The 27,733-nt window shown below is 42.2% G+C and overlaps 1 protein-coding gene across 3 annotated transcripts in view; it reads left to right on the plus strand.

Moving 5' to 3' along the window:
* zfpm1 (zinc finger protein, FOG family member 1) overlaps positions 1-27,733 on the plus strand; it is an 82,645-nt gene that overhangs the window by 31,041 nt on the left and 23,871 nt on the right. For 2 of the 3 annotated variants that reach the window (XM_045688165.1, XM_014124275.2), the window contains 2 exons: positions 7,978-8,115; positions 12,985-13,119. In XM_045688165.1, coding sequence (XP_045544121.1) covers positions 13,080-13,119 — 40 coding nt within the window. In that variant the 5' untranslated portion in view covers positions 7,978-8,115; positions 12,985-13,079. Of the gene's footprint in view, positions 1-7,977; positions 8,116-12,984; positions 13,120-15,985; positions 16,122-27,733 lie in introns of those variants that run through there. The other variant, XM_045688164.1, reaches the window with a different exon arrangement.

Below are 27,733 nucleotides of genomic sequence, written 5' to 3' on the forward strand. Positions count from 1 at the left end.
TGGAATGACATGAGATGCAGCCAATAAAATATGGAAGACTTATTTTCTCTTCCACAACCCCAACATTCTTCATACAACCTGTGTTTTATGGGAAGAAAAGTAAGTAGTGTACCAACCATACTCATTTCCCATTCATCCCCATATACAGGCATTATAGAGTGTGTGACTGCCCACTGGGCTGTGGATCCTCTCTATAGCCTCTATGTGGGTCTGGGTCTTCACTGAGGGCTGGTGAGACAGCTAGGGAGTGGTATGGTAATTCTAAACCCAGATAGAGGGGTGTGCCGGGCCCCAGCCTGTTTCAGAGCCTCCATCTCCCTGACTCTCTACACCTGTCTGTCTGCAGTCGGTCCAGAGTGAGTCCCTGCCACTCGTCTGCTGTCAGGGCAGTGAGAGCGCAGAGCAGTGTAGCCCAGAGGCCCTCGGGCTTATCTGCGACGTCAGGGATTGTGGTCACCTGTGGCGCCCATCACCCTACTGCACTCTGGTCCTTCATCTGTCTGCAGAGTACTCAATCATCATCGCAGGAGATTTGGAGATCTTCAGAACGATCAATGTCACCAGGATTTCATATCAAATCAAATGTTTTTAGTCACATGCGCCGAATACAACAGGTGTAGACCTTACAGTGAAATGCTTACTTATGAGCCCTTAACCAACAATGCAGTTTAAAAAATAAATAATAAATAAAAAGTAACAAGTAATTAAAAAGCTGCAGTAAAATAACAATAGCGAGACTATACAGGGGGTTACTGGTATAGAGTCAATGTGCGGGGGCACTGGTTAGTCAGTAATTGAGGTAATATGTACATGTACACTACCGTTCAAAAGTTTGGGGTCACTTAGACATTTCCTTGTTTTTGAAAGAAAAGCACATTTATTTTGTCCATTAAAATAACATCAAATTTATCAGAAATACAGTGTAGACATTGTTAATGTTGTAAATTACTATTGTAGCTAGAAACGTCTGTTTTAAATAAAAAAACATGTTTTATGGAATATCTACATAGGCGTACAGAGGCCCATTATCAGCAAAACACCAGTCTCAACGTCAACAGTGAAGAGGCGACTTCGGGATGCTGGCCTTCTAGGCAGAAAAAGCCATATCTCAGACTGGCCAATAAAAAGAAAAGATTAAGATGGGCAAAAGAACACAGTCACTGGACAGAGGAACTCTGCCTAGAAGGCCAGCATCCCGGAGTCGCTTCTTCACTGTTAACGTTGAGACTGGTGTTTTGCGGGTACTATTTAATGAAGCTGCCAGTTGAGAACTTGTGAGGCATCTGTTTCTCAAACTAGACACTCTAATGTACTTGTCCTCTTGCTCAGTTGTGCACCGGGGCCTCCCACTCCTCTTTCTATTCTGGTTCGAGCCAGTTTGCGCTGTTCTGTGAAGGGAGTAGTACAGAGTGTTGTACCAGATCTTCACTTTCTTGATATTTATCGCATGGAATAGCCTTCATTTCTCAGAACAAGAATAGACTGATGAGTTTCAGAAGGAAGTTCTTTGTTTCTGGATATTTTGAGCCTGTAATCGAACCCACAAATGCTGATGCTCCAGATACTCAACTAGTCAAAAGAAGGCCAGTTTTATTGCTTCTTTAATCAGAACAACAGTTTTCAACTGTGCTATCATCATTGCAAAAGGGTTTTCTAATGATCAATTAGCCTTTTAAAATGATAAACTTGGATTAGCTAACACAAAGTGCCATTGGAACACATGAGTGATGGTTGCTGATAATGGGCCTCTGTACGCCTATGTAGATATTCCATTAAAAGTCAGACGTTTCCAGCTACAATAGTCATTTACAACATTAACAATTTCTACACTGTTTTTCTGATCAATTTAATGTTATTTTAGTGGCCCAAAAATTTGCTTTTCTTTCAAAAACAAGTACATTTCTATGTGACCCCAAACGTTTGAACAGTTGTGTAGGTAGAGTTATTAAAGTGACTTTGCATAGATGATAACAACAGAGAGTAGCAGCAGTGTAAAAGAAGGGTGGGTCGGGGCAATGCAAATAGTCTGGGTAGCCATTACATGTTCAGGAGTCTTACGGCTTGGGGGTAGAAGCTGTTTAGAAGCCTCTTGGACCTAGACTTGGCGCTCCGGTACTGCTTGCCGTGCGGTAGCAGAGAGAACAATCTATGACTAGGATGGCTGGAGTCTTTGACAATTTTTAGGGCCTTCCTCTGACACCGCCTGGTATAGAGGTCCTGGATGGCAGGAAGCTTGGCCCCAGTGATGTACTGGGCCGTACGCACTACCCTCTGTAGTGCCTTGTGGTCGGAGGCCGAGCAGTTGCCATACCAGGAAGTGATGCAACCAGTCAGGATACTCTCGATGGTGCAGCTGTAGAACCTTTTGAGGATCTGAGGACCCATGCCAAATCTTTTCAGTCTCCTGAGGGGGAATAGGTTTTGTCGTGCCCTCTTCATGACTGTCTTGGTGTGCTTGGACCATGTTAGTTTGTTGGTCATGTGGACAGCAAGGAACTTGAAACTCACAACTTGCTCCACTACAGCCCTGTCGATGAGAATGGGGGCGTGCTCGGTCCTTTTTTTCCTGTAGACCACAATCATCTCCTTTGTCTTGATCACGTTGAGGGAGGTTGTTGTCCTGGCACCACACGGCCAGGCCTCTGAACTCCTCCCTCTAGGCTGTTGTCGGTAATCAGGCCTACCACTGTTGTCATCGGCAAACGTAATGATTGTATTGTAGTCGTGCCTGACCGTGCAGTCATGAGTGAACAGGGAGTACAGGAGGGGACTGAGCATGCATCCCTGAGGGGCCCCTGTGTTGAGGATCAGCGTGGCGGATGTGTTGTTACCTACCCTTACCACCTGGGGGCGGCCCGTCAGGAAGTCCAGGTTCCAGTTGCAGAGGGAGGTGTTTAGTCCCAGGGTCCTTAGCTTAGTGATGAGCTTTGAGGGAACTATGGTGTTGAACGCTGAGCTGTAGTCAATGAATAGCATTCTCACATAGGTGTTCCTTTTGTCCAGGTGGGAAAGGGTAGTGTGGACTGCAATAGAGATTGCATCATCTGTGGATCTGTCAGGGCGGTATGCAAATTGGGGTTGATCTAGGGTTTCTGGGATAATGGTGTTGATGTGAGCCATGACCAGCATTTCAAAGTACTTCATGGTTATAGACATGAGTGCTACGGGTCGGTAGTCATTTAGGCAGGTTACCTTAGTGTTCTTGGGCACAGGCACTATGGTGGTCTGTTTAAAACATGCTGGTATTACAGACTCGGACAGGGAGAGGTTGAAAATGTCAATGAAGACACTTGCCAGTTGGTCAGCACATGCCCGCAGTACACGTCCTGGTAATCCGTCTGGCCCTGCGGCCTTGTGAATTTTGACCTGTTTAAGGTCTTACTCACACGGGCTGCGGAAAGCGTGATAACACAGTCTTCCGGAACAGCTGGTGCTCTCATGCATGTTTCAGTGTTATTGCCTCGAAGCTAGCATAGAAGTAGTTTAGCTCATCTGGTAGGCTTGTGTCAATGGGCAGCTTGTGGCTGTGCTTCCCTTTAGTCTGTAATGGTTTGCAAACCCTGCCACATCCGACTAGCGTCAGAGCCGGTGTAGTAAGATTCAATCTTAGTCCTGTATTGATGCTTTGCCTGTTTGATGGTTCATCGGAGAGCATAGCAGGATTTCTTTTAAGCTTCCGGGTTAGAGTCCTGCTCCCTGAAAGCTGCAGCTCTAGCATTTAGCTCAGTGAGGATGTTGTCTGTAATCCATGGCTTCTGGTTGGGGAATGTACGTTCGGTCACTGTGGGGATGACGTCATCGATGCACTTATTGATGAAGCCAATGACTGTGGTGTACTCCTCAATGCCATTGGAAGAATCCTGGAACATATTCCAGTCTGTGCTAGCAAAACAGTCCTGTAGCTTAGCATCTGCTTCATCTGACCACTTTTTTATTGACCGACTCACTGGTGCTTCCTGCTTTAATTTTTGCTTGTAAGCAGGAATCAGGATAGAATTATGGTCAGATTTGCCAAATGGGGGGCGAGGGAGAGTTTTGTATGTATCTCTGTGTTTGGAGTAAATGTGGTCCAGAGTTTTTTTTTTTTTTTTTCTCCGGTTGCACATTTAATATGCTGATAGAAATTTGGTTAGACGGATTTAAGTTTCCCTGTATTAAAGTCCCCGGCCACTAGGAGCGCTGCCTCTGGCTGAGCGTTTTCCTGTTTGCTTATGGCGGAATACAGCTCATTGAGTGACAGCATTTGCCTATGGTGGTATGTAGACTGCTATGAAAAATACAGGTGAAAACTCTCTAGGTGTGTAGTGTGGTCTACAGCTTATCATGAGATACTCTACCTCAGGCGAGCAAAACCTTGAGACTTCCTTAGATATCGTGCACCAGCTGTTATTTACAAAAATACATAGTTCGCCACCCCTTGTCTTACCAGACGCCGCTGTTCTATCCCACCGATACAGCGTATAACCAGCCAGCTGTCGTCGTTCAGCCACGACTCCGTGAAGCATAAGATATTACAGTTTTTAATGTCCCGTTGGTAGTTTAGTCTTCCCTGTAGGTCATCGATTTCCAAAGATTGTACGTTTGCAAGCAGAACGGAAGGCAGTGGGGGTTTATTCGATCGCCTACGAATTCTCAGAAGGCAGCCTGACTCCGGACCCTTTTTCTCCGCCTTCTCTTCACGCAAATGACGGGGATCTTGACCTGTTCCCGGGAAAGCAGTATGCCATTCACGTCGGGCTTGTCAGACTCGTTAAAAGAGAAATTGTATTCTGCCAGTTCGTGGTGAGCAATCGCTGTTCTGATGTCCACAGGTTATTTCCGGCCATAAGAGACGGTAGCAGCAATATTATGTACAAAATAAGTTTAAAAAAAATTGTTACAAAGAAAAAAACACAATTGGTTAGGAACACGTAAAACATCAGCGTTCTTCTCCGGCACCATCTTGGTCCTTTAAATACGGTACAGGCGCTGTTACTTGGTATCACCGTCAATTTCTATACATTTTGCTAGATTTTTTACATTTACGGTGTAATCAATGAAGTCATTCATCATTACTTGCCTCGGATCAAAGGAAATCTATTTTTTATTTCACTTAGATATCAAATTAGAGAAATCAATCCGATCGCAATGACTACATTTTTTGCAAAGTATAACAAAAGCTGAATTCTGATAATTGAAGTGGGCTTTAAACCCTCTTGGGGGTTCAAGCTTGAAAGACCTGATAGAACTGAAGTTAAAATAATATTTACTCAACCCTTTGCCATTCCCTTTACTCTAATCAATAAGAGGCTCCTCTTCAGCATGTGACTCTATGTCAGGTAGCCTAGTTCCCACTTCAAGAGTACATACTAAGGGGGCTCTCTCACTCACTCTAAATATCCTCCTTTAAGGTTTTCTTCTTTCTCACAAGTGTCTGATTGTCTGATACAAGTAGCGCTTCTCTTCTTGTTCTGCTGTTTTGTAAGATGATTATTAGTGTAAGAGCTGGCGCGGCGACTGTTTAATCAGGCTTGTTGAGCATGCAGGTTTGATGTGTTGTCTCTGTGTTTAATCACCGCTGCTGAGCACACAGGTTTGATGTGTTGTCTCTGTGTTTAATCACCGCTGCTGAGCACACAGGTTTGATGTGGACGGCAAGTTAATAAAGCAGTATCTCCTCTGCCTTCATCAGCTCAACACTTTGTTCTGTGCTGTATTAGAGTGGCAGATGGAGTTTGCTGGCTGCTCTGAGTTCCCCCCCCCCACCCCTCCCCGCTCTCTCTTTCTTTTTCACTGTCTTTATGATGAAAATTCTGTGTCACAGATGCATGCAGGTTAGTGTGCGTGTGAGTGCACGCACATGAATGACTTGAGACTTATCTCAGAATTTGGCTAATGGTATCAGTTCAGGTTATATACTACATGTTTCAATACTTGATTGACAGTCCAGACATTTGCTCCTGAAATTATACTAGGCTACATCTCTCCATTGTGTGACATATTTCTGTGTTGTTTTCAGTTACTTAATATACCTAATATGATTGGTTAACAAATTCATTAATTTTTTATTTGTTAAGTCTAATTCTGAATTGTTTAACAGTCCATTTATTCTGTGAGTTTTAAACAATTTGTGGTTATAACTTTTGAGAAGTTCAGATGATGTAGGATGGTACAATGCTTATCAAGTAACCTGTACTGTCCTTTCTTCCAACTATCTTGAAGAGGGATAAATATTATATTTTTTTGTTGATAAATGAGGCAAAAGTTTAAACTTATTCCCCACAATGTGATGCGGCGATTGGTTCATTAAACCAGAACAGTAATGAGGAAAGAAATCATAATTCAAACTTACATCTTTAACAAGAAATATAATTGGAATTTTATACAGAGAAGTCCCTTTGTACAATTATTATTAAAGGAAAATTAATTGTATGAAAATGTCCTCACAGATACTGAAAATTTGATCTACCAAAGCTCAAGCCACATAATTCTAAAATATTGTGTTCGGGATCGATCTTTTTTCTTTCATCTTTTTTTTATTTAGTATTAAGGTCCAAATCTAACTGTTCAATTTATCTGAAACAGTGAACCATGCAGGCGTGGAAGTCAAAATTAGCCTAAAGATGTTTCATTTACAAAGACAGAAACACTTTGTCAGGCAGCGATTGTTTCCAAGCATTATCTCTGCCTCGTTTTAATTGCTTGGAAGTGAAATTAACAGAATTAGAAAAATTGCCTTTCTCTTTTTCTACAAGACTCTTTATTCACGGGTATTGTTGTGTGCTTTGTCTAGATTATAGGCCTTTTTGTTCTAGGAGTGTAAATATATACGCCCCCAGTCATGGCTTTAGCTTGGAACAATCCCACTTCGCTCATCACAACCTCATGGGAATTAATTGACAAACTATGGGGTAAAATCCCATTTTAATATCCAGTATTAATTTGACAAAAATGTACTTGTTAAAAATTGTGTTGTGCCCCAAGACTTAATTGCAATGCCTTTGTTTGCATTTGTTGTTTATTTTCTCCCATGGTAATCAGTAGAATAACCATTTACACCGATTTGACGGTTCCTAATCGTCTTTATGGAATAGGGCCGGAGATGAATTAATAATCTCTGTGCTCTCCTGGGAATAGGCTGTAACGTTATGTCTACAGAGAGTTGTGGCATCCAATCCGATTTGAAATACTGGTGGGCTTTCATAATTAGAGTGGTCTCATGTAGAACCTTTTCTGTGTGTGACAGTAGAGTGAAAGCATGTGAGGAGAGAGCTGTTCCCGACCTGCACCAATAGAATGAGACTATGAAGAGCAGCACAGTGATGATGGGGATTGGGTCTGATGAAAACAAGGAGAGGTTTTGTGTTCTCATCCTTGGTTTTACTTAGTCTGGATTATAATTATTAGAAGAATGCATATCAATTCATTTTATTATTTTAAAGCATTATTAGCATTATTATTAAAGCATGATATTATTATGCTTTAATTTAGGCTATCCTCACTGGTCTAAAAGAGCTCAGCAACATAATCGGCAGGTAGTCAGCAGGGATTATAGAAATACAATATCAGGTGTGAGTTAATTATCTTATGACATTAGTAAAACCGCTTTAGTGTACCAAATATAAAATGTATTAAAAATGTTGCATTCAGGGAATAGCACTTATTTTTTTCACACATTACTGAATCTGTTGTGCAGAATTTGATATCCTTAATTTTTTGGGGCACTCCTAATTCCATGAGATCAATTTTACAAGGGACATGAAATGAAAAATGTAATCACTTCAGAGCTTTCTGTTCAGTAATCTCTACTGAGGTTGTGACAGCACAATATTCTAGTTTCACTGTATTCAATTCAAATGGCTAAATATATAGTCATGAATTGGGGTATGGATTCCTTCACCTGATGTTATTGTGCTGTGGGTTAGTGGTTAATGCCTTCATATAAATGAGTAAAGATTTTCAATTCAATTAAATGTTCCCTCTTGTTTCTTCTGTAAGGTTCTATTGGTGACCTGGAGGGTGGTGAGGACAACACACCTGACGACGTCAGCCTATCGGACGATGAGGGCGGAGCCTCAGACTCAGCAGAATGTGACAGCACCAGTACACCACCATATACCCCCCTGTGCAATGAAGGTGAGCTCTCTCAGCCCGGGGCAGCACTGAGAAACATACAGCTATCCTCTTATAACCATGCAACACAACTCAGTGAATACCTGGTGGCATCTGAGCAGATCCACTGCTTCTCACAATGTCTTAGCTCATGGCTGGTACTGTAGCTTGCTGAGATGCTGTGAATGACCTGGCTCTCTGCCACTATTGCCAAACGGCTCATATGCCACTCAAATACTACTGCCAGCGGCAGTCCCCTGGATTTTCTCACTGAACCATTGCTTTTGATTCTGCCCCAGGGTATGACCACTTCTTGGCAAGTGCCCTGTTTCATTCTGTGGAACTATCTGTGGTGAGCTCATCATTTCAGTTGATTTATACAACAGTTGTCTTCTGTGATGGCACCAGGATCTTGGAGATATATTGATAGCATCGTCTCAGTCCTCAGTCTTCTGTCTCGGTCTCAGTCATATTTTTTGTAGTAATTATTTATCTATTCGGCTGTCTTCACTACTGTAGGTATGACTGCGGCTGTTATGTTGACACTCTTATGTAGTATTTGCATTGATGATTTGATTGATTCCCCCTACTCATTCTGATTTCTTTATTAGTTGTACGTTAAAATATACGTTATGTGGTTCCTGGGTAATAAGTTCTATACTCTCTCAAATCTACTGCCAGTGCTATGTAACCACTAATACCCATAAACTCATCATATCCCAATATCCCACTACTTGTTAATTCTTAACCAAAACTATACAGAATAGGGGCACACCATCAATGAATGTTGAAAAGATACTTTTACATGTACATACAGTACCAGCCAAAAGTTTGGACACCTACTCATTCAAGGGTTTTTCTTTCTTCTACTATTTTCTGCATTGTAGAATAATAGTGGAGACAAACTATGAAATAACACATATGGAATCATGTAATAACCAATGAAGTGTTAAACAAATCAAAATATATTTTAGATTCTTCAAAGTATCCACCCTTTGCTTTGATGACAGCTTTGCACACTCTCAAGCAGCTTCCCTTGAAATGCTTTTCCAACAGTCTTGAAGGAGTTCCCAGATATGCCTAGCACTTGTTGGCTACTTTTCCTTCACTCTGCGGTCCAACTCATCCAAAACCATCTCAATTGGGTTGAGGTCAGGTGATTGTGGAGGCCAGGTCATCTGATGCAGCACTCCATCACTCTCCTTCTTGGTCAAATAGCCCTTATACAGCCTGGAGGTGTGTTGGGTCATTATCATTTGTTTTTCAACAGGACAGTCGCACTAAGCGCAAACCAGATGGGATCGCATATCGCACAGAATGCTGTAGCCATGCTGGTTAAGTGTGCCTTGAATTCAAAATAAATCACAGACATTGTCACCAGCAAAGCACCATCAAACCACCTCCGCCATACTTCACGGTGGGACCACACATGCGGAGATCATTTGTTCAACTTATTTGCCTTCTCACAAAGACACAGCGGTTGGAACCAAAAATCTAAAATCTGAACACATCAGACAGACCAAAGGACAGATTTCCACCAGTCTAATGTCCATTGCTCATGTTTCTTGGCCCAAGCCAGTCTCTTCTTATTATTGGTGTCCTTTAATAGTGGTTTCTTTGCAGCAATTTGACCATGAAGGCCTGATTTACACCGTCTCCTCTGAACAGTTGATGTTGAGATGTGTCTGTTACTTGAACTCTGTGAAGCATTTTTTTGGGCTGTAATTTCTGAGGTTGGTAACTTTTAATAAACTTGAATAAACTCTGCAGCAGAGGTATCTCTGGGTCTTCCTTTCCTGTGGCGGTCCTCATGAGAGCCAGTTTCATCATGGTTTTTGCAACTGCACTTGAAGAAACTTTCAAAGTTTTTGAAATGTTCCGAATTGACTGAGCTTCATGTCTTAAATGATGGACTGTTGTTTCTCTTTGCTTATTTGAGCTGTTCTTGCCATAATATGGACTTTGTCTTTTACCAAATAGGGCTATCTTCGAATCATATTCTTTTGAGTTATTACAGAGTTCTGTATTTCTTTTTTAAAAAGACAAATTCCTGCTCTTGTGAAATTTTAGGCTGGAGTGATAAGCGTCTGCTGGTTGGCTTGGTTTGATAAACCCATGGAAATTCTGTCAGGTGTTAATCGAGACTAGATTAAAGATTACCCAGGGTTGTTTGTTGGTTTCAGCTTGTGTGCTGCAGGTGAGGATGAGAGAATGAAGTGTGTGTGTGTGCGTGCGTGCGTGCGTGTGATGGAGAAGAATAGAACGTCGATTACATTTCAGAGACAAATAAAGCTTGTATTTTTGTGTTTTCTCTTGTGTCTTTGTCCCCCCCCCCCCCCAAACTGAATGGAGAAAAGCGACACGTCACCTTGTTGATTTAGCTCTCTCTCTGGTTCCTCGGTTGCCCGGTCCTGCCATTATCAGCTCTCTGTAAATCAGCCGTGTTTGACGGACCTGCTCTTTCAACCTGGGATCAATACCAGGTCTTTATCGGGCCAGCGCTGGCTAATAAAGGCAAGGTCCCTTATCCACCATCTGGGAGAGAGAGACACAGGCGATAAGCTCCTGATAACTTAGAGAGAAAAACACATTCTACCAGTAACAGGACCCGCTCTGTGTTCATCTTCTAGACAGAAAAACAAATATATTAATTTGCAATGAACAAAGAAGGCACCTTTGCACATGCACACACACATACGCTACTCATCTGCTCAATCCATCTGTCTCTGTCGTGGTATGACTGCTTCCTTTCAATGTTCCTTTATTCTCAGTGTTTGATGAGATCTATGGTCTACAGGTGATACAGGAACTCTTACTGAAACAAGGACCCTTGTCTGAGACCTTATTAGGATAATAAAAAATATGGTAGTGAGTAAGAGAGCCCACTGCTGGTCCAAATAACTCTTTCTCTTCACAGGGCGTTTGTGCTCAAGTAGCATCCCTATTTTTGTTTCTGTGGGAACCAGTGGAGTTCACCAGTGACTTAACATGAGTTAAGAGCAGAGGTCAACAATGCAGTAGGGGGGAGGACACACAGTGAGTTGGGGATGAGAAAGAGGGTTTAGAAGTTCTGGTTGTTGGGTGACTTTGCCCTGCAGGTGTGACAGGGGAAGCTCTGCTTATCAGATTGATAGAGGCTGTCTCGGTTTGGGGGGGGGCAGAGAAGGAGGGGAGGAGGTAGAGAGGGGGGAGGAGGGGGCGGCAGAAAAGTCTCTGTCGTCGACTCCTGATACCTGCCTCCTCGGCTCAGATGATATGGGAGATAATATTGATAATATTAAACGCAATAACTGTGGTTCCAGCTCCACTCCCCCAGCTGAGCGCTGCATGATAAAATCAATATGCCATTCAATGTGATTTATAGCTGAAAATAATGGGACTGTTTAGGCAGGGAGGGAGGGTTAGTAGTGTCGGGCTGATGTGCTGGGACAGGCTGAGTGTGTGTGTGGGGTGGGATTGAGAGTTGGACGGGGTGGGTGGGTTTTAGGGAGGAGGGGGCGGGCAATGTTTTTTTTTTTTTTTTTTAACGATACAGATCTAATCTTCAACTGTTACATTAATAACAGCACCTCTCTGAGGGCGTCACGTGGGCAGACGTTTATGGCTGGGTATCGATCGAGAGCTATCGCTGTTTATCTGAGCAAGAATGCAATGGTAAACATGCCCTTTGTGCACAAGGCCGAGGTGTTATCGGGGTGGGTTGATGGGGAGGGATTTGGGGAAGGGGAGAAGGTGAGGGGGGCAGGGGCGGGAGAGTCCCTCTGATTAAGCTAATGGCTAATAATCAGCCCATTCTGCTAGGTAGGAACACAGTTGAGGTAAAGTGTATGATACCAAAGTCAAAAAGGAGGTTCAGAGTTCTCCCTACACAGTGAACACTGATCAGAGAGAGAGATTCAGTAATCACCTTCATCAAAGACAGACAGGGATATTGATGACAGTGATTAGAGTGTATACTCCGTCTGTGTCTTTGTTGGAGGTGGTTTGCCTTTATGCGACAGAGGCAGAGAGGGAGAGATCACTAGACATCGTCTCTAATGAGGTTTTCTGTCTGTGGTGTCGCTTGGAGAATCAAAGGGTCCATCTCCGTGCTGAGGTGTTGTGTTACACAGCTATGGAGGCTTTATTCTGAGGGCTTTGATCAACAGACAGGAACCGCCAATGATGAGGAAAGTATGTGTGGAGTAGACTCATTGTACACACACATACACACTCAAGTGTGACGAATTGCGAGCGCCCCACACACACACACACACACACACACACACACACACACACACACACACACACACACACACACACACACACACACACACACACACACACACACACACACACACAGTACAGGTACACACACACACACACCACAGGTACGCACACACACACCACAGGAACACACACACCACAGGTACACACACACCACAGATACACACACACACACACACACCACAGGTACAGGTACACACACACACCACAGGTGCGCTCATCCACCGCTGGCCTGCTGGCCCCCCTACCTCTGAGGAAGCACAGCTCCCGCTCAGCCCAGTCAAAACTGTTCGCTGCTCTGGCACCCCTATGGTGGAACAAGCTCCCTCACGACGCCAGGACAGCGGAGTCAATCACCACCTTCCGTAGACACCTGAAACCCCACCTCTTTAAGGAATACCTGGGATAGGATAAAGTAATCCTTCTAATCCCCCCCCCCCCCCAAAAGATTTAGATGCACTATTGTAAAGTGGTTGTTCCACTGGATATCATAAGGTGAATGCACCAATTTGTAAGTCGCTCTGGATAAGAGCGTCTGCTAAATGACTTAAATGTAAATATATAATGTATAATGCACCAACCCTGATATAGATGTCTCATTGTTCTGATGCCCTCTTCTTTCAACAGAGCCAAGGACACATGAATCCCTTTGTGCACCTGATGATGATGATGATGATGATGAGGAGGAGGAGGGGAAAGGTCCAACACACACTAAGGAGGAGATGGAAGAGGAGGAAGACTGTCTACATTGGAGGGGACCAGGTGAGTCAGTTTGTCTGTCTGTCCGATTAGTCAGAGACTGTGAATCCATGTCTTGTTTATTGTGTGGTGCGTGTGTAATGTGTTTGTTTTTGTGTCATAGCAGTCTTGACTGAGGGCTGTGTATTTGTTTTGTAAAGTAAGTGTGAGTGTGTTTAAGTTGCTGTCCTTTGTGTAGATGGTGTGACGTTCCCAGGCTGTTGTTTGGGAGAGGCGACCATTAATGTGACCAATGGGAATTTATTCAACTTGTAACAAAAACCCGTCTGAGAGCACAAACATGGCACAGAGGATTTAACAAGCGATTGCCATCATATTTTTTTCCCTCCCTCTTGTCATAGCTGTTTTATTTTTCTTCTGTTCAGTTAAATAATGTAAGGAGATTACTATAGGATCTATCTTTCATATTTATTTTCAAACTGTGTGCGTGAGTGTGTGTGTGCCCATCAGTGAGTATGTCAGTGTTTTTTTAATTATTTTAGTTGAGGATGTTTTCATTATCGTCATGTCCCAGCCTGTCCCTTTAACAGTAATTGGAGCGATATTAATTGCTGTGTGGTTGCTGGTTGATGGCAGCACAGTGATGTTAGTGTGATAGGCTTTTTTCCTCACAAACTAACTGCCGGGAGAGCAAGAGAGAGGGGGAACGAGCGAGAGATAGCCCTTCTATCAGTACTGGAGCAGGCGCTGTCTTTATCAGGAGCACGATTGGCAAAAGGGAAACTTTGACCGGTCTGAATTTTTCCCTTATCGTCAAGCCCCCCCCCCACAATCCCCCATCACCACTAACAACCCCCCAAACCCAGACATGCACTTCCCTCTTGTTTTTTCTTCTTCTGAATGTCAGGAATGGAGACATGGTGAACGTAGTCTTGTTCATACATTCGTTTAGTCTCCATCAGCGATTTCTCACAAGTCTCTGGGAGAAGAACATTTTCTCATATGGAAAAGGCTTTAATCTCATTCTTCTTTGTGTTAGCGTTCTGCTCATTTCTCACTGTCACTTAGTTTACCCCTGTTTTCGGATCAGACTGAAGATACAGAACTTTCTAGCAGCATATCTGTTTTTGTCTCTACCTCCTGGCTGGCCATCTGGCTGTCTGTCTGGGTACAGGGATTTGGGGTGGTTTACACTAGAGAGCAGGGTCTGGTCGGGTCCTCACCACAGACCTCTCCCTCTCCTTCTTACTCTCTCTTTCCCCCTCCCTCTCTCCGTCTCTCTCTGTCGCTCTCACAAGCTGTCCAACTTAACTATTTTCCTCCTCACAAATGCAGACTGTCATGCTCCTGTCTGCCAGAGATTGGTGCTTGCCCTCAATTTCTGTGCTTTCTAGATGTTCATGTCATGGCAGCCACGCTTCATGTGAGAAATTTGATATATTCTGTCTCCATGACTGATGTCTTCAGGCCCTCGCAGTCTTCTCGCTCTCTCTCTATGCCATAATGAGTCAATGATGAACACAATCATGAATATTTGTTGTTCATTTACAGTGTAGAAATATTTTTCATGTAATTTCCAATTCTGTCCAAAAATCCAATTTTTACAATATAATGGTAATGATCATTACGTTAGCAATTCTTTATAGAAAGGATTTAAATATTTTTTTAATCTATTTCATTCATGTAAATTATATTGCGTTGTGTCTGTGTCATTACCACTGCTCAGACATTACATTTCACACGAACAGAAGGAAGACTCATATTGTAATTGCTGAAAATAAGGATTTTAATTCTTCCCATGCCTATATTTGTCGACCACATTCGTTTCCTGTTATTAGAAAATAAAATGTGACACTTCCCATCAGAAAGCCATTATATTATCTTCCTGTTAAGTGTGATTAGTGTGTTATTTTCCCTGGTAGGACCATATGATAATTGGTTATCATATGGTTGTAGCCTACACTTTCATCCAACTGAGTGATATGACTATAGACGATAGTTATCAAGCAGTATAAAAAATAAAATGATCCTGTTTACTGTCAATAACTATCAATACATTGCCTTTGTGATATTAATTGATAGTGAAAACCATGAACATTAAACATGTGCTTTGATTATAAGCAATATTTAAAGAAGTTGGATGCTGTAGGAAAAGGCTTACTCTAGCTCAAATAATTATTTAACAAATGATATTCTTGCTATATTTTTCAGGCAACCTGGAAGAGGAGGTGTGTGTCTGGGGTTGTATGTCTCTGTAATGGAGTTGGTGTGTGTAATATAGAGTTTGATGAGGGTGTGGTGTTGTAGAATGGAAGGCGGTGGCTGGGACCAAGTGTCTGGCAGGGATAGTATGATACGGTAAAGCGGCTTTTTAATCTAGGATGTGTCCTGCTGCATGATATGCAAAATAAATTATGAAGAGAAAAAAATGTGTCTCTTGAATGACCTTGCTGGCTGGAGGGTTTGATATTTTCCTCTCTGCTTAAAATTCTTGATATGCAAATAGCCGTCATAGTAATCCCTCGTGGCTCACGGACTGTCGCTCCTGGCTCTCTCTCCTCCACATACAGAACAGAACAGACTGAGTGTCACTGAGCTGTGCAATCGGACCTGGAGAAACCCAGCAGACCTGCCTTGCTAGCATTTTCCTCTATCCTTATCCTCCTGAGTTATTCAAATGACCCGCAATAATAAATTATTATGGCAACGTAATAATAATAATAATTATTATTTACCAGTTGTGGTGGATTTTTTATAATATTTAATTATGAAGGACCATGGAGTGACATAGTAATATGCATATTATCAATGGCATATAAATTATGATAATTTATTTTGGGCAGCGGTGGTGGTGGGTGAGAGGCAGGGAGGGAGTGGTCCTGATATGAAGGTGTGTATAGTGGGTTAGGTTGTCTCTCTGTCAGCAGAGAATGACTGAATCTGCATGTCCCTCTATAGGAGAGCTCCGTAGAGGGAATTAGAGGGCGAGAAGGGAGCAGGGGGATGAGGGATGAGCAGAACTAAAGTGGAAAAGGCAGAGGTAGAACTGACATGGCTCCTTACAGGTATACCAAGATTAAAGTATTAAATACAAGTAGTTTTAATCATGACTATTAAAAATTATGATTATTATGAAGTCTGTTTCTAAATCTGCATATGATACATGGTTTTATGTGAATTTATAAAGCAAATTCATGTACCTAACAGCAAGGTTTTGAACATGCCTTATATTTAGCAGTTTTGGAGACCGTAATCTCCTGTGACATAATATTAAAGGCAGTAATGTTATCTGGAAAATGTTCTTTGTGTGCTTTGCTTTTTTATTATTTTGCAAGTTGCTTTATTTCTCTGTAAAGATATCCATCAAATTAGAAATTATTCAAGTTTAGTTGTGTGTATCAGGTTGCGATATAGCAGTTTTTACTTTTGAGGTTTTATTTCAGCTTATTCCTTGTGTCACGAAAGGCAGAAGGCAGTGGAGGTATCAAGTGCAGTAATAAGACATTTGCATAATGTTTTGTAGCTATTTTCTCTATTAGTATTAGAAATCAACAAAAATACCCATCACAAAATCTGTTATTTTTTTAGGACAATACTTTGTTACCGAAAGTATCAGTTTGTACTGACCTAGACGATGATTCTAAGGACAAGAACACTTGTTTGCTGTGACCACCAATTAGTGATTCTTTCATGGATGAAGTGTACTGATTGTTGTGGTACAGTTTGCATTTCTATGAATCTCTGCAAAGGTGTGGGTGTATATCTACAGCATGTCTTGGCGAAAGAAGAGACATTTTTCTATAATGGCAATGCTAAGGTAAAGCAGCTCATTTGTGATCCGGTTGGCAGCGACTGTGGTTGTGTGAAGACAGCCTGTTATCTGGGGGGGTGCGGTGTCCAGCGTTAAGGCTGGTTTACGGTTGGTCTATTGACATTTATGACATCAATTTTGAGGGATTGGGATTGAGGAGTAGGAGTGCGGGGATAGGATGAGTGAGTGTGTTTCGCCCTCTGGGGTGAGGCCGAGAATGTGTGTCTAAGGGAAATATTGGTCTCTTGATATGTTCTTATATTGAGCACACAGCAGACTGGTGTATAGAAAGCCAACCACTCATTACTAGACCTTTTACTCATGGCTTCTCCGTAACCTGTCTATTACCACAGATTATATTTATCATTCAGAAGCTATTTCTTACTCATTCCTGGAGGTTTGTTTGCCTTTTTGATACTCTATGCCCATTGGACATGTTGATTCGGGGCATTTCCATCGAAAAGGACCCATGAGCACCTACATGCAGTAGCGGTGCATGGGTAAAATCACTGAGCATGCCAAGCCAGTAAAAAAAAGCCACCTATGTTGTGATAATTGCGTTGTTTGCTCGATAACGCATTCGTTCATACCCCACTGTGATATACAATAAGGCCACGACAACAGAAAGACAACAGTCGCACAGTGGCAGAATAAATTCAACTACACATACGTTTGTTTCATTAAAAAAAAGGAAAGCAACATCTGTCCGGTGAAGTCCACAAAGCAAATGTTTCATACAAACAGTTATCACCTGCAGCATGGTCAAGCAAGTTAATGTTTTCGACAGTTTACTAAACAACTAGTGATTTAGAACCACAGAGTTACTGCACGTCAGCATAAAGACAACAAGAGCACTGCCTCTGCTATTCCAGCGCCATTTCAACTTAAACATTTCAACATCAAATCAACAAGGCTGTATATGCATAGTGTAATACACTGAAAACAAACTTAAATATACCAAAAACGATTTAGTCCAATCAATGTTGCTAAATATCATGTGGCTGTCCATGGTACTGATTTCTGTGTGTGTGTGTGTGTGCGCGCTTAAACAAAAATGTTGACTCACCCTACTTGTAGACTAGTTGAATGCCAATGGCATCCTCCTTTTTTTCATGTTGGCAAACCGGTCTATGGCTCTGTCATACAGTACACTTTTAGTTTTTTGTTGTCATAGGCTGCCTAGTTAACTTCTTGGGGCTATGTGGGACGCTAGCGTGCCACCCGTGGTGCACCCTATCAACAGCAGGTGCATTTCAAGAGCGGCAAATTTGAAACCAAATAAATGTCAAAATTCAAATTTTTCAAACATACAACTATCTTACACCCTTTGAAAGATAAACATCTCCTTAATCTAACCACGTTGTCCGATTTCAAAAAGGTTTTACGGCGAAAGCATAAAGTTAGATTATGTTAGGAGAGTACATTGACAATAGCTGTGTGTAATGTTTTGTCAATTCAAAGACAGGGTCACCAAAACCATAAAACCAGCTAAAATGATGCACTAACCTTTTACAATCTCCATCAGATGACACTCCTAGGACATTATGTTAGACAATGCATGCATTTTTAGTTCTATCAAGTTCATATTTATATCCAAAAACAGCGTTTTACTATGGCATTGATGTTGAGGAAATCGTTTCCCTCCAATAACCGGCAGTCAAGTCAGCACCACAAATTAAATAATTAAAATTAGAAAACATTGGTAAAATATTATATTGTCATTTAAAGAATTATAGATTTACATCTCTTGAACGCAATCAACTTGCCAGATTTAAAAATAACCTTACTGGGAAATCACACGTTTGCAATAATCTGAGCACTGCGCCCAGAAAAATATGCTTTGCTATACAGACAAACGGCCATGTTGGAGAGATCTAAAATCGAAAATACTATGTAAATAATCCATTACCTTTGATTCTCTTCATCAGATGTCACTTCCAGGAATCCCAGGTCCATAACGAATGTAGTTTTGTTCAAAAAAAGCTCATCATTTATATCCAAAAAGCTCCGTGTTGTTAGCACATGATCTAAGCCAGCCGGACTTCTCGTCATGAACGAGGGGAAAAAATATATTTACGTTCGTTCAAACATGTCAAACGTTGTATAGCATAAATCATTAGTGCCTTTTTTAACCAGAACATGAATAATATTCAAGGTGGACGAATGCATTCTCTTTTATAACGTATTGGAACGAGGGTACCCAACATGAACTCGCGCGCCAGAGTCTAATCGGCCATCACCGTTCCATGGCTCTTGTTCGGTCAGATCTCACAGTAAAAGACTCAAAACACTTTGTAAACGCTGGTGACATCTAGTGGAAGCAATAGGAAGTGCCAAAACATTAATCAACCCCTGTGTGTTTCAATGGCATAGGCTTAAAGGTCATTCAACACATCAGGTATCCACTTCCTGTCAGAAAATGTCTCAGGGTTTTGCCTGCCAAATGAGTTCTGTTATACTCACAGACACCATTCAAACAGTTTTAGAAACTTTAGGGTGTTTTCTATCCATATATAATAAGTATATGCATATTCTAGTTACTGGGTAGGATTAGTAACCAGATTAAATCGGGTAAGTTTTTTTATCCAGCCGTGAAAATACTGCCCCCTAGCCCCAACAGGTTAAAATGCTTGCTAGCCTGACTTTCTCGTATGGGCAACAATTAACCAGCTAAGCTAGCTAGTTATCTAGTTAATGTGAGCCTACTAAGCTACATCTAGGCTGCATATTGAACTTGTCTCAGGCCAGTGGCACAACATATTAATTTATGGTTAGATCAGAATCGCTGTCATAATCATTGGCCTGTACAGAGAATTACGTCAAAACCACAAGTCCAAATCCCCATCTCCATCCATGGCTTAGGAAAGGGCCGATTTAGAAGCTAGCTACTACAGGACATCAACACAAGCAGACCAGAAACAGATACGTGATTTGATTGGTCTGAAGCCAAATCCAAACTGGCCTCCCTTGGGGGGTGTTTTGCTGCACCGGAACATCCCACAGATGAGCTCAGCTCAATGCTGATTGGCAAAAAAAAATGTATCAAGGGAGGCCAAATTCTTGCTGGCATCAGTCAATCAATTAAATGCTACGTCGGCAACATGTTATACTCTTTTGGTCCAGAGAGAATCAGATACATGCACTAGACATGCGGAGACAGAGGGGTATTGTTTCCCTCGCTCGGATGATTTCTCCAGTGAGATTCAGCCACTTGCAAATTGACAGAAAATTATGAAAACACAGAGAGACGAAATATAAATTATTTTATTTATTGGTCAAATATTTGTTGAAGCCTGGCTTCCCTTGGCATCCATGAATACACGCCACTGCCTACATGTGAAGGTCATAGGAGAATATCAAATTGGGTGTCAAATGAAAGCTAAGAGCCTATATTTTTGGGAAATTAAGGCATAGATTCAATTTTCAACCATTTTCCAATTAAAAAATTTGCCATAAGTAAAGGCTTTGATTTCTGTATGAACAGATGGAAAAGGGGTCTTAGAAAACATCTGCCAGAAAAGGTATCAGAAATACATCAGAACATAATAATGTTGACGTAAAGACCCCTGCCAACTAATATCAATACGTATATTTCATTTTGGAGAAATTGTTTACCTTCTGTAAGTTTAAGAAATATTGCATTGTGCCTTGTAATTCTGTTACCAAAAACCCACATGTCTTTAAGATATTTTGAAATTTATCTCCCTCATGAGGAAGCAGGATAATGAAAGTTCACAAAAGTAACAGGTAGACCTACCAATTAGTTATAGTGATTTTACTAATATCATTTTTTAAAATGATTTATTAAGTGATTAAAACTTGTAATTCGTTGCCAACTGAATTGACATAATGTTATGTTCAGCTCATAACTGTTTTCTTTCTGTCGTCAGGTGGTCAAACCAAGAGTTATAGAACAGTCTGAGTGGACAACTCCTCTTTCTCTCTCACTCTCTCTCTCACTCTCTCTCTCACTCTCTCTCTCACTCACTCCAGTTAATGTGACCACTCCCAGCTCTTACTGACACCTACCCATTAGCCTCCTCTCTTTCCATTTACTGTAACCAGCATCCTCACACATTGAGCACCGGACGTCCATGGACATTGAAATGTATTTGTAATTTGGTCAGTCCACCTTGGCCTGACTGGACTGGACTGGACCAAATCTGAACCTATTGTAGATGTATGTTTCACAAGTTTGCATAGCACAGTAAAGTACTGAGTATAGTACAGTAAATAAAAGTAGTGTGCTGAACTCTACTGTACTGAACTCTACTCTACCCTACTCCGCTGTGCTATATTGTACTGCACTCTACTGTACTCTACTATGCTGCATTGGGATGTCCAAACTACTTGTGAAACATGAGGAGATTGACATTCATATCCATAATTATGCGTTTCTTGTGTAGTACATATCAGGGACCCATGTTGTAATTCCGTTGCTGTAATTCTGTTTAAATCAACTTCACTTACTTTAGTTCAATAACCAAAATATATATTTTGTAAACTCAAGGTGCCATGTCATAGCTGACACCCCGTTCTTTCTGCAGACATGTTTGAATCTTTTTTAGAGAAAGTGGTCGCATAAAAATCTAAGGGTGACTACACAGTTCTTCCACAAAAAAATGTTTTGTAAAATTTTCAGTAGAACAGGTCAAAAGTAGTTCATATGTATAGAGTTGTAAGGTTTTGTTTACCTTTGAAAGCAATGGTTTTTGTTTGGCATACATTTGAAAGTTGAAAAAAAAACGGTGTCAAAGCATCATTCTGTTACTGTGGAATTGCCCTATAGTAACTTTGATTGGTTAGTGGGCCTTCTAGAGGCCTGTGTTCAGTACATACAGTAGCGGTTCCACACCTGCTCTCGCTCTACTGTAACCTCAGGGTGGTGCGATGGGCTGTGGGACCGCTGTGGTTGAGAAGAAACTGCAACAGCAACCCAATGTGTGTCACATGAACAATTCTACTGTTTGTGTGTGGCTGACTGTCACTCTGCCATCATAAGCAAATCTGTTCCTGTGAATAAATATGGTAGCCATTACATGTCTGTTTCACTGTGGTAAAATAATAGGCTCACTATTTAATGATGGACCTGCTTGGTGTATTTATCTAGAATGAAGGAGCAACTGTAGTTCATCCTTAACTACCCCCTCTATCTCCGTTCCTCTTGAACCCCACCCCTGTTCTCTCACTCTCGCTCTCTCTCAACTGGCCCTGTCTCTGTGTCACTCTGCTCCCCTCGTGATGATTGATAGGCGAGGGGTATAATCTAAAGGAACATTTCTCAGTGCTGTCCAGGCCCTATCAGCCCAGCTGCTCCCATCGCCGATGTGTTAGCGCCTGCTGCCGGGACAGAGCCATGGTGATTACAACCCTATCAGATGCCTGGCTTCTCAGCAGTGCTAGCCCACATCCTGTCCTTCCTACCCTGCGTTTCAGTTCGTTCTTTCCCCCTCCTGTCCTCTATCTCTCCACTGCCAGACTCACACCAACTTCCCACTCCAGCTCACTGCTCCACTATACTGAATGTTTTTATATGGTTTAGATCTGATGTGTGTGATGAGATTTCATGCAGGGGAAAGAGCATTGTCACATGTACTGTACTGTGGTGAACTTGGAGAGGGTGATGCATTTTATGAAACGCATCATTGGCTTGGTGTGCCCAAATGGAAATATCTCTGGAATGATTGGATGTCAATACAGTAGTTACCTCCTCCAGCCTGATTCAATGAATTAACACCAGGAAATGGGAATTTCTGACACTTTTTCTGACACACTCCTCTAACAAAAGCTGCCGTTAATACTGTAGGAACAAAGTAGCCATTTTTGGAAGTGGAACAAGAGCAGACTCAATTGTCTCTCCTCCGTTAGCCCATTAATACTTCCCTTTTCTTACCCGTGATCAGTAATGTAGTGGTCAACAAATAGGTGGGTAACTCTGCTCACCGGTCGCAGTGACAAAAAGAACGCTTCCTATTGTTTTAATGCATTTTTCTGCAAAAGGTGGGTAAACGGCGTTTACTTGCATTTACCCTCCACTACACCACTGCCTGTGATTTCTGTCTAGATTTATTACAGGAAGCAGCATTATGTTTAAAAATTGTTTGCTCTTTTAAAGTACAGACACAAACCAGAGTGTAAGGAAAGGACTCGTATTTTATGGCATGTTGTTTCACATCCTTGTGCGCTATTATTATAGCGCCTTAGGCCTTCTTCTAACTTCTAGCTAGTGAATCTGTGCATGGCCCTGACCGTTTACAGTAGCTTCATTCTAGAACACTCTACATCCTGATACAGCTATGATTGAAATGTCCTTCATGAAGCCAGAAGGAGTTGTTAAAGAAGACATGAATTAATGATTGAATTAATTATCGAAGTCACATACCGTACAATTAATTTTGTGGCTTTGCCCGAGTCTTTTTTTTTTCCCTCTCTATGCGGAGAGAATGTCAAGAAACATTTTCTAATTAATTTATGTGTGATTATCAGGGAGAGTTTCTGGAAGGTCTCTACTTTCAATTTCTAAAAGGGTAGCAGTGGAGGAAGGGGAGGCTGTAAGAGATTGAGGCAAAGAATGAATAGAGATTGAGCTCACGCGCACATATATACACACAAACGCACGCACACACACTCTGTCTCTCTCTCTGTGTGTGTGTGTGTGTGTGTGTGTGTGTGTGGGGGGGGAGATCAGGGGTAGTATTGGTGTCTTGATCAGATCTAACCATTCTCCCCTGTCTGTGACCCTCCAGTCCTACTGCTGCTGCCCTTGACCCTAATAAAGCTGCTCTCTGTTTTACAGTGCCCTCTGTTGGTACAGCTTCCTGGAGACACAGGGAGTACATTGCACATAGCCACTATTAATGATGACATTCAGTGCTTGTCCTTTTTGTATGTTTCTTTTTTACATAACCTTGGACTCCCAGCTGGCTGTGTTTTTAGAGTGATAAAGTATACTTGAAGCATAAACTCAGACAAGGGTGTTACTAGTCATGTATCTCAATCACAGGCTCTTATTGCAGGTAAACACATTCAACCACTGGGCTTTGAACTCAAAATGAAGTTTTGCATGTGAATGTCAGCATTCTTCATTTCTGTCTGTATTCCCAGGAGTACATTTTGTCAACACTGTCTTGCCACCCTGGCTTACAGTAATGTTCCCCATTTTGTTTTAAGTTATTTTATCTTATTTCACATATTTGGAATTTGCATGTTTGGCATCTGCTCTTTCCTAGGGTATGTATTTTGCTGATAAAAGTTCAGCAGTGCAGTTAAAAGAAATTAGTTGGGTAAACAGTCGTAAATGTCAATGATAAAGTTCTGTTGAAGCTCATCTGATTAGCGTGGCGATGCAGGTGTCTTATCTTTGCTGTGCAACAGAGGGTAAAATGGAAATGATTGCGTCCTGAGCATGAGATGCATATCCCAAAAATGTGTATATTTTCAACTGAACCGCTACTGGACCCGAAGGGACTCTGGTTCTGCTTGGATGATCATGGAAATGTTTCTTGTTAGAGAGTGTAGGTGGAAAACCACGCCTTTTCTCTACCCAGACTGGAGGAGTGGGCTTTCTCTCTCTCGTCTCTCTCTCCTGTGTCTCCCGTCTCTTGTCTCTCTCTCTCTCCCCCCATCTCTCTCTCATCTCTCTCTCTCCCGTCTCTCTCTCTCTCTCTCCCCCCCCTCTCTCCCGTCTCTCTCTGTCTCTCTGTGTCTGTCTGTCTCATACACACAGGCAGGTATTGATACTATTAATTCTAGTGGTCTCTCCAAGCCTGCAACGTAGGCCTCCTGTGGCACTGCAGTGGATAGCAGCTGGCGAAAGTGCAATCACTGGAGAACAAACTGGATGAGCTCCGTTCGAGACTATCCTATCAACTGAAAAACTGTAATATATTATGTTTTTCAGAGTCGTGGCTGAACAAGGACATGGATATACATCGTCAAGACCGTCAAGATGTTATTAATGCAGGGAAACTAAAATCTGTTTTTTTTAAACATTTTTACCTGCGTGTCACCTGTGCAACTGGAGGTGGCAACTCTAGATCACCTTTATTTCACACACAGAAACACATACAATGCTCTTCCTCACCCTCCATTTGGCAAATCAGACCATAACTCTATCCTCCTGCTTCCTGCTTACAAGCAATAACTCAAACAGGAAGTACCAGTGACGCGCTCAATACGGAAATGATCCATTGAAGTGGATGCTAAACTACAGGACTAGCACAGATTGGAATATGTTCCGGGACACATCTGATTGAGGAGTTTACCACATCAGTCACTGGCTTCACTAAGTGCATCAATGACGTCGTCCCCACAATGACCGTATGTTTATACCCCAACCAGAAGTCATGGATTACAGGCAACATCTGCGCTGAGCTAAAGGCTAGTGCTGCCGCTTTCAAGGAGTGGGACACTAATCCGGACGCTTATAAGAAATCCCGCTTCGACCTTCGTGCTATCAAACAGGCAAAGCGTCAATACAGGACTTGCAAACTACCACGGATTACAAAGGGAAACCCAGCTGCGAGCTGCCCAGCGACACGAGCCTAACAGATGAGATAAATGCCTTCTATGCTCACTTCCAGATAAGAAACATAGAACCGTGCATGAGAGCAACAGCTGTTCCGGACACCTGTGTGATCTCGCTCTCCGTAGCCGATATGAGTAAGAGTTAACATTCACAAGGCCGCGGGGCTAGGACATGCGGCGTACTCAGAGCATGTGCTGACCAGCTGGCAAGTGTCTTCACTGACATTTTCACCCTATCCCTAACCCTTTATGGCTGCGCACAACTCCAACACCATCTTTAAGTTTGCTGATGGCCAGGCGGTGATAGGATTGATCACCGACAACGATGAGCCAGCCTGTAAGGAGGAGGTCAGTGACCTGGCTATGTGGTGTCAGGAAAACAGCCTCTCCCTCAACGTCGGCAAGACCAAGAAACTGTTTGTGGACTACAGGAAACGGAGCGGCGAGCATGTCCCCATCCACATCTATGAGGGCTGTATTGGAGCGGGTCGAGAACTTCAACTTCCTCTGTGTTCACATCACTAAGGAATTAACATGGTCCAGACACACCCACACAGTTATGAAGATGGCACAGCGCCTCTTCCCCCTCAGGAGGCTGAAATGATTTGGCATTCCTTTGTTCCTCAGTCTATTATCTATCGTGTTGCCTAGTCACTTTATACCTACCTATACAATTACCTCGTACCCCTGTACATCGACCCAGAACTGCTACTCCCTGTATATAGATAACCATGTTATTTTTTACTCCTTATTGTTATTTGTTATTCACTGTGTATTTATTCCTCATGTCACCATCTATTTTTATTTTATCTTTTAATTTTAATCTTTAACTCTGCATTGTTGGAAAAGAGCCCGTAAGTAAGCATTTCACTGTTAGTCTACACCTGTTGTTTGCAAAGCATGTGACAAATAACATTTGATTTGATTTACCGGGCAGAGCAGAGATGGAGTCCCCATGCTGAGTGAGTGGGGAAGAAAGCTCAGGGATTTGTCATTCAGCAGAGGTTAAACCTCACCTATTAGCGCGGGGTCGTAGTACGGCCCCGATTAAAGATTTCCTGTTGTACTGTGTCAAAAAAATCAATGGCTCCGCAGCGATGTGCTCATTTGATATCAACAATTGTTTTTTAAAATCAATTAGCCTTGATAGAGGAGACTATGGCGTTGGGGAATGGGGAGCACCTGTTACTTAGGGTTGTGTAACTGCTTTTTGTTAGTCATTGAGATCCAATCAGGTGAGTCCCTGTGAGCCTGCTCGACTCCCATTGGACGGTGCAGATGGTCATGCATTTTGTTTTGCATATGGGACAACCAACAGAACGCTAGGTTAGGTTGGCTGATGTAATGTTGGTCATTGTCGTTGAGTAATGCTGGTGATGTTGTCATTCATTGCTCAATAACTCAAAGTTCTTGTCCATTAGACCATGAATTGCTGTCCAAGAGTCCCATGAATTGTTGAGAATAACTACGTAAATGTACGCTATGTATTTGACCTGTACCAGGAAGTGCTACTGTATGTCTGTCTCAAAACATTGTTTGGGTAATCTAGTCTGAACTCCGGCCCCCCTACAGTACTATACCATAAACTACAGTCATAGGTAGTACGTTAACATGATATAATTTATAACCCATTTGGTGGTGTTGGGTTACTCATAGGGCCATGTAAAGGCAGAACATCAATGTTCACTGCGCTCATGACAATTTGACAGACTCGTCAAACTACTTTCAGGTGTCTGTTACCAAGTATGTTTTTTTTCTCAGCTTAGATGTGATGTTTCCTTTGTTCCTCTTGAAGGGTTCAGAGAGGAAGGGAATTTGCGTGAGTCTGTCTGTGGATACGTGCCACAACAGGTCACAAACGTACAAGGTCTCTATAAAATAAAACTGGTAATGTGATTGTTGGTTACATCCAGGTCAATGATGCATTTGAAATACTGTACATGTATATCACAAATTATTTTTGTTACTAATTTATGACCTCAATGTTGCATTATTCACCCTCCTGTCCTTCCTCTCCGTCCTACCCTACCTCTATCCCCATCTGTCTACTCATCGGGTAATTGCATTAGTCATTTCATTAATGATAGAGTGATTATTTGTTTTATTGTCTGCTGTTGTAAACGGACAGGGCGCCCCAGTGGCTGGTGAAGCAGCCGTATTGATGAGGCTTTGTGTGGACACTGCCAGACTGGAGCTATATTGATAAGGCTGGCCACTCGGTCTGCGTGGACACTGTCGTAAAAGATCCCTATTGATAAGGCCTGTGTTTTTGTGGCCACTGGTCACGCAGCAGCGTAGATGATGTCTGTGGTCCAGGCCGGGGATATTGTTGAGGGCTGT

Source organism: Salmo salar, chromosome ssa10 (genome assembly GCF_905237065.1).
Source record: "Salmo salar chromosome ssa10, Ssal_v3.1, whole genome shotgun sequence".
Classification (NCBI taxonomy): Eukaryota; Metazoa; Chordata; class Actinopteri; order Salmoniformes; family Salmonidae; genus Salmo; species Salmo salar.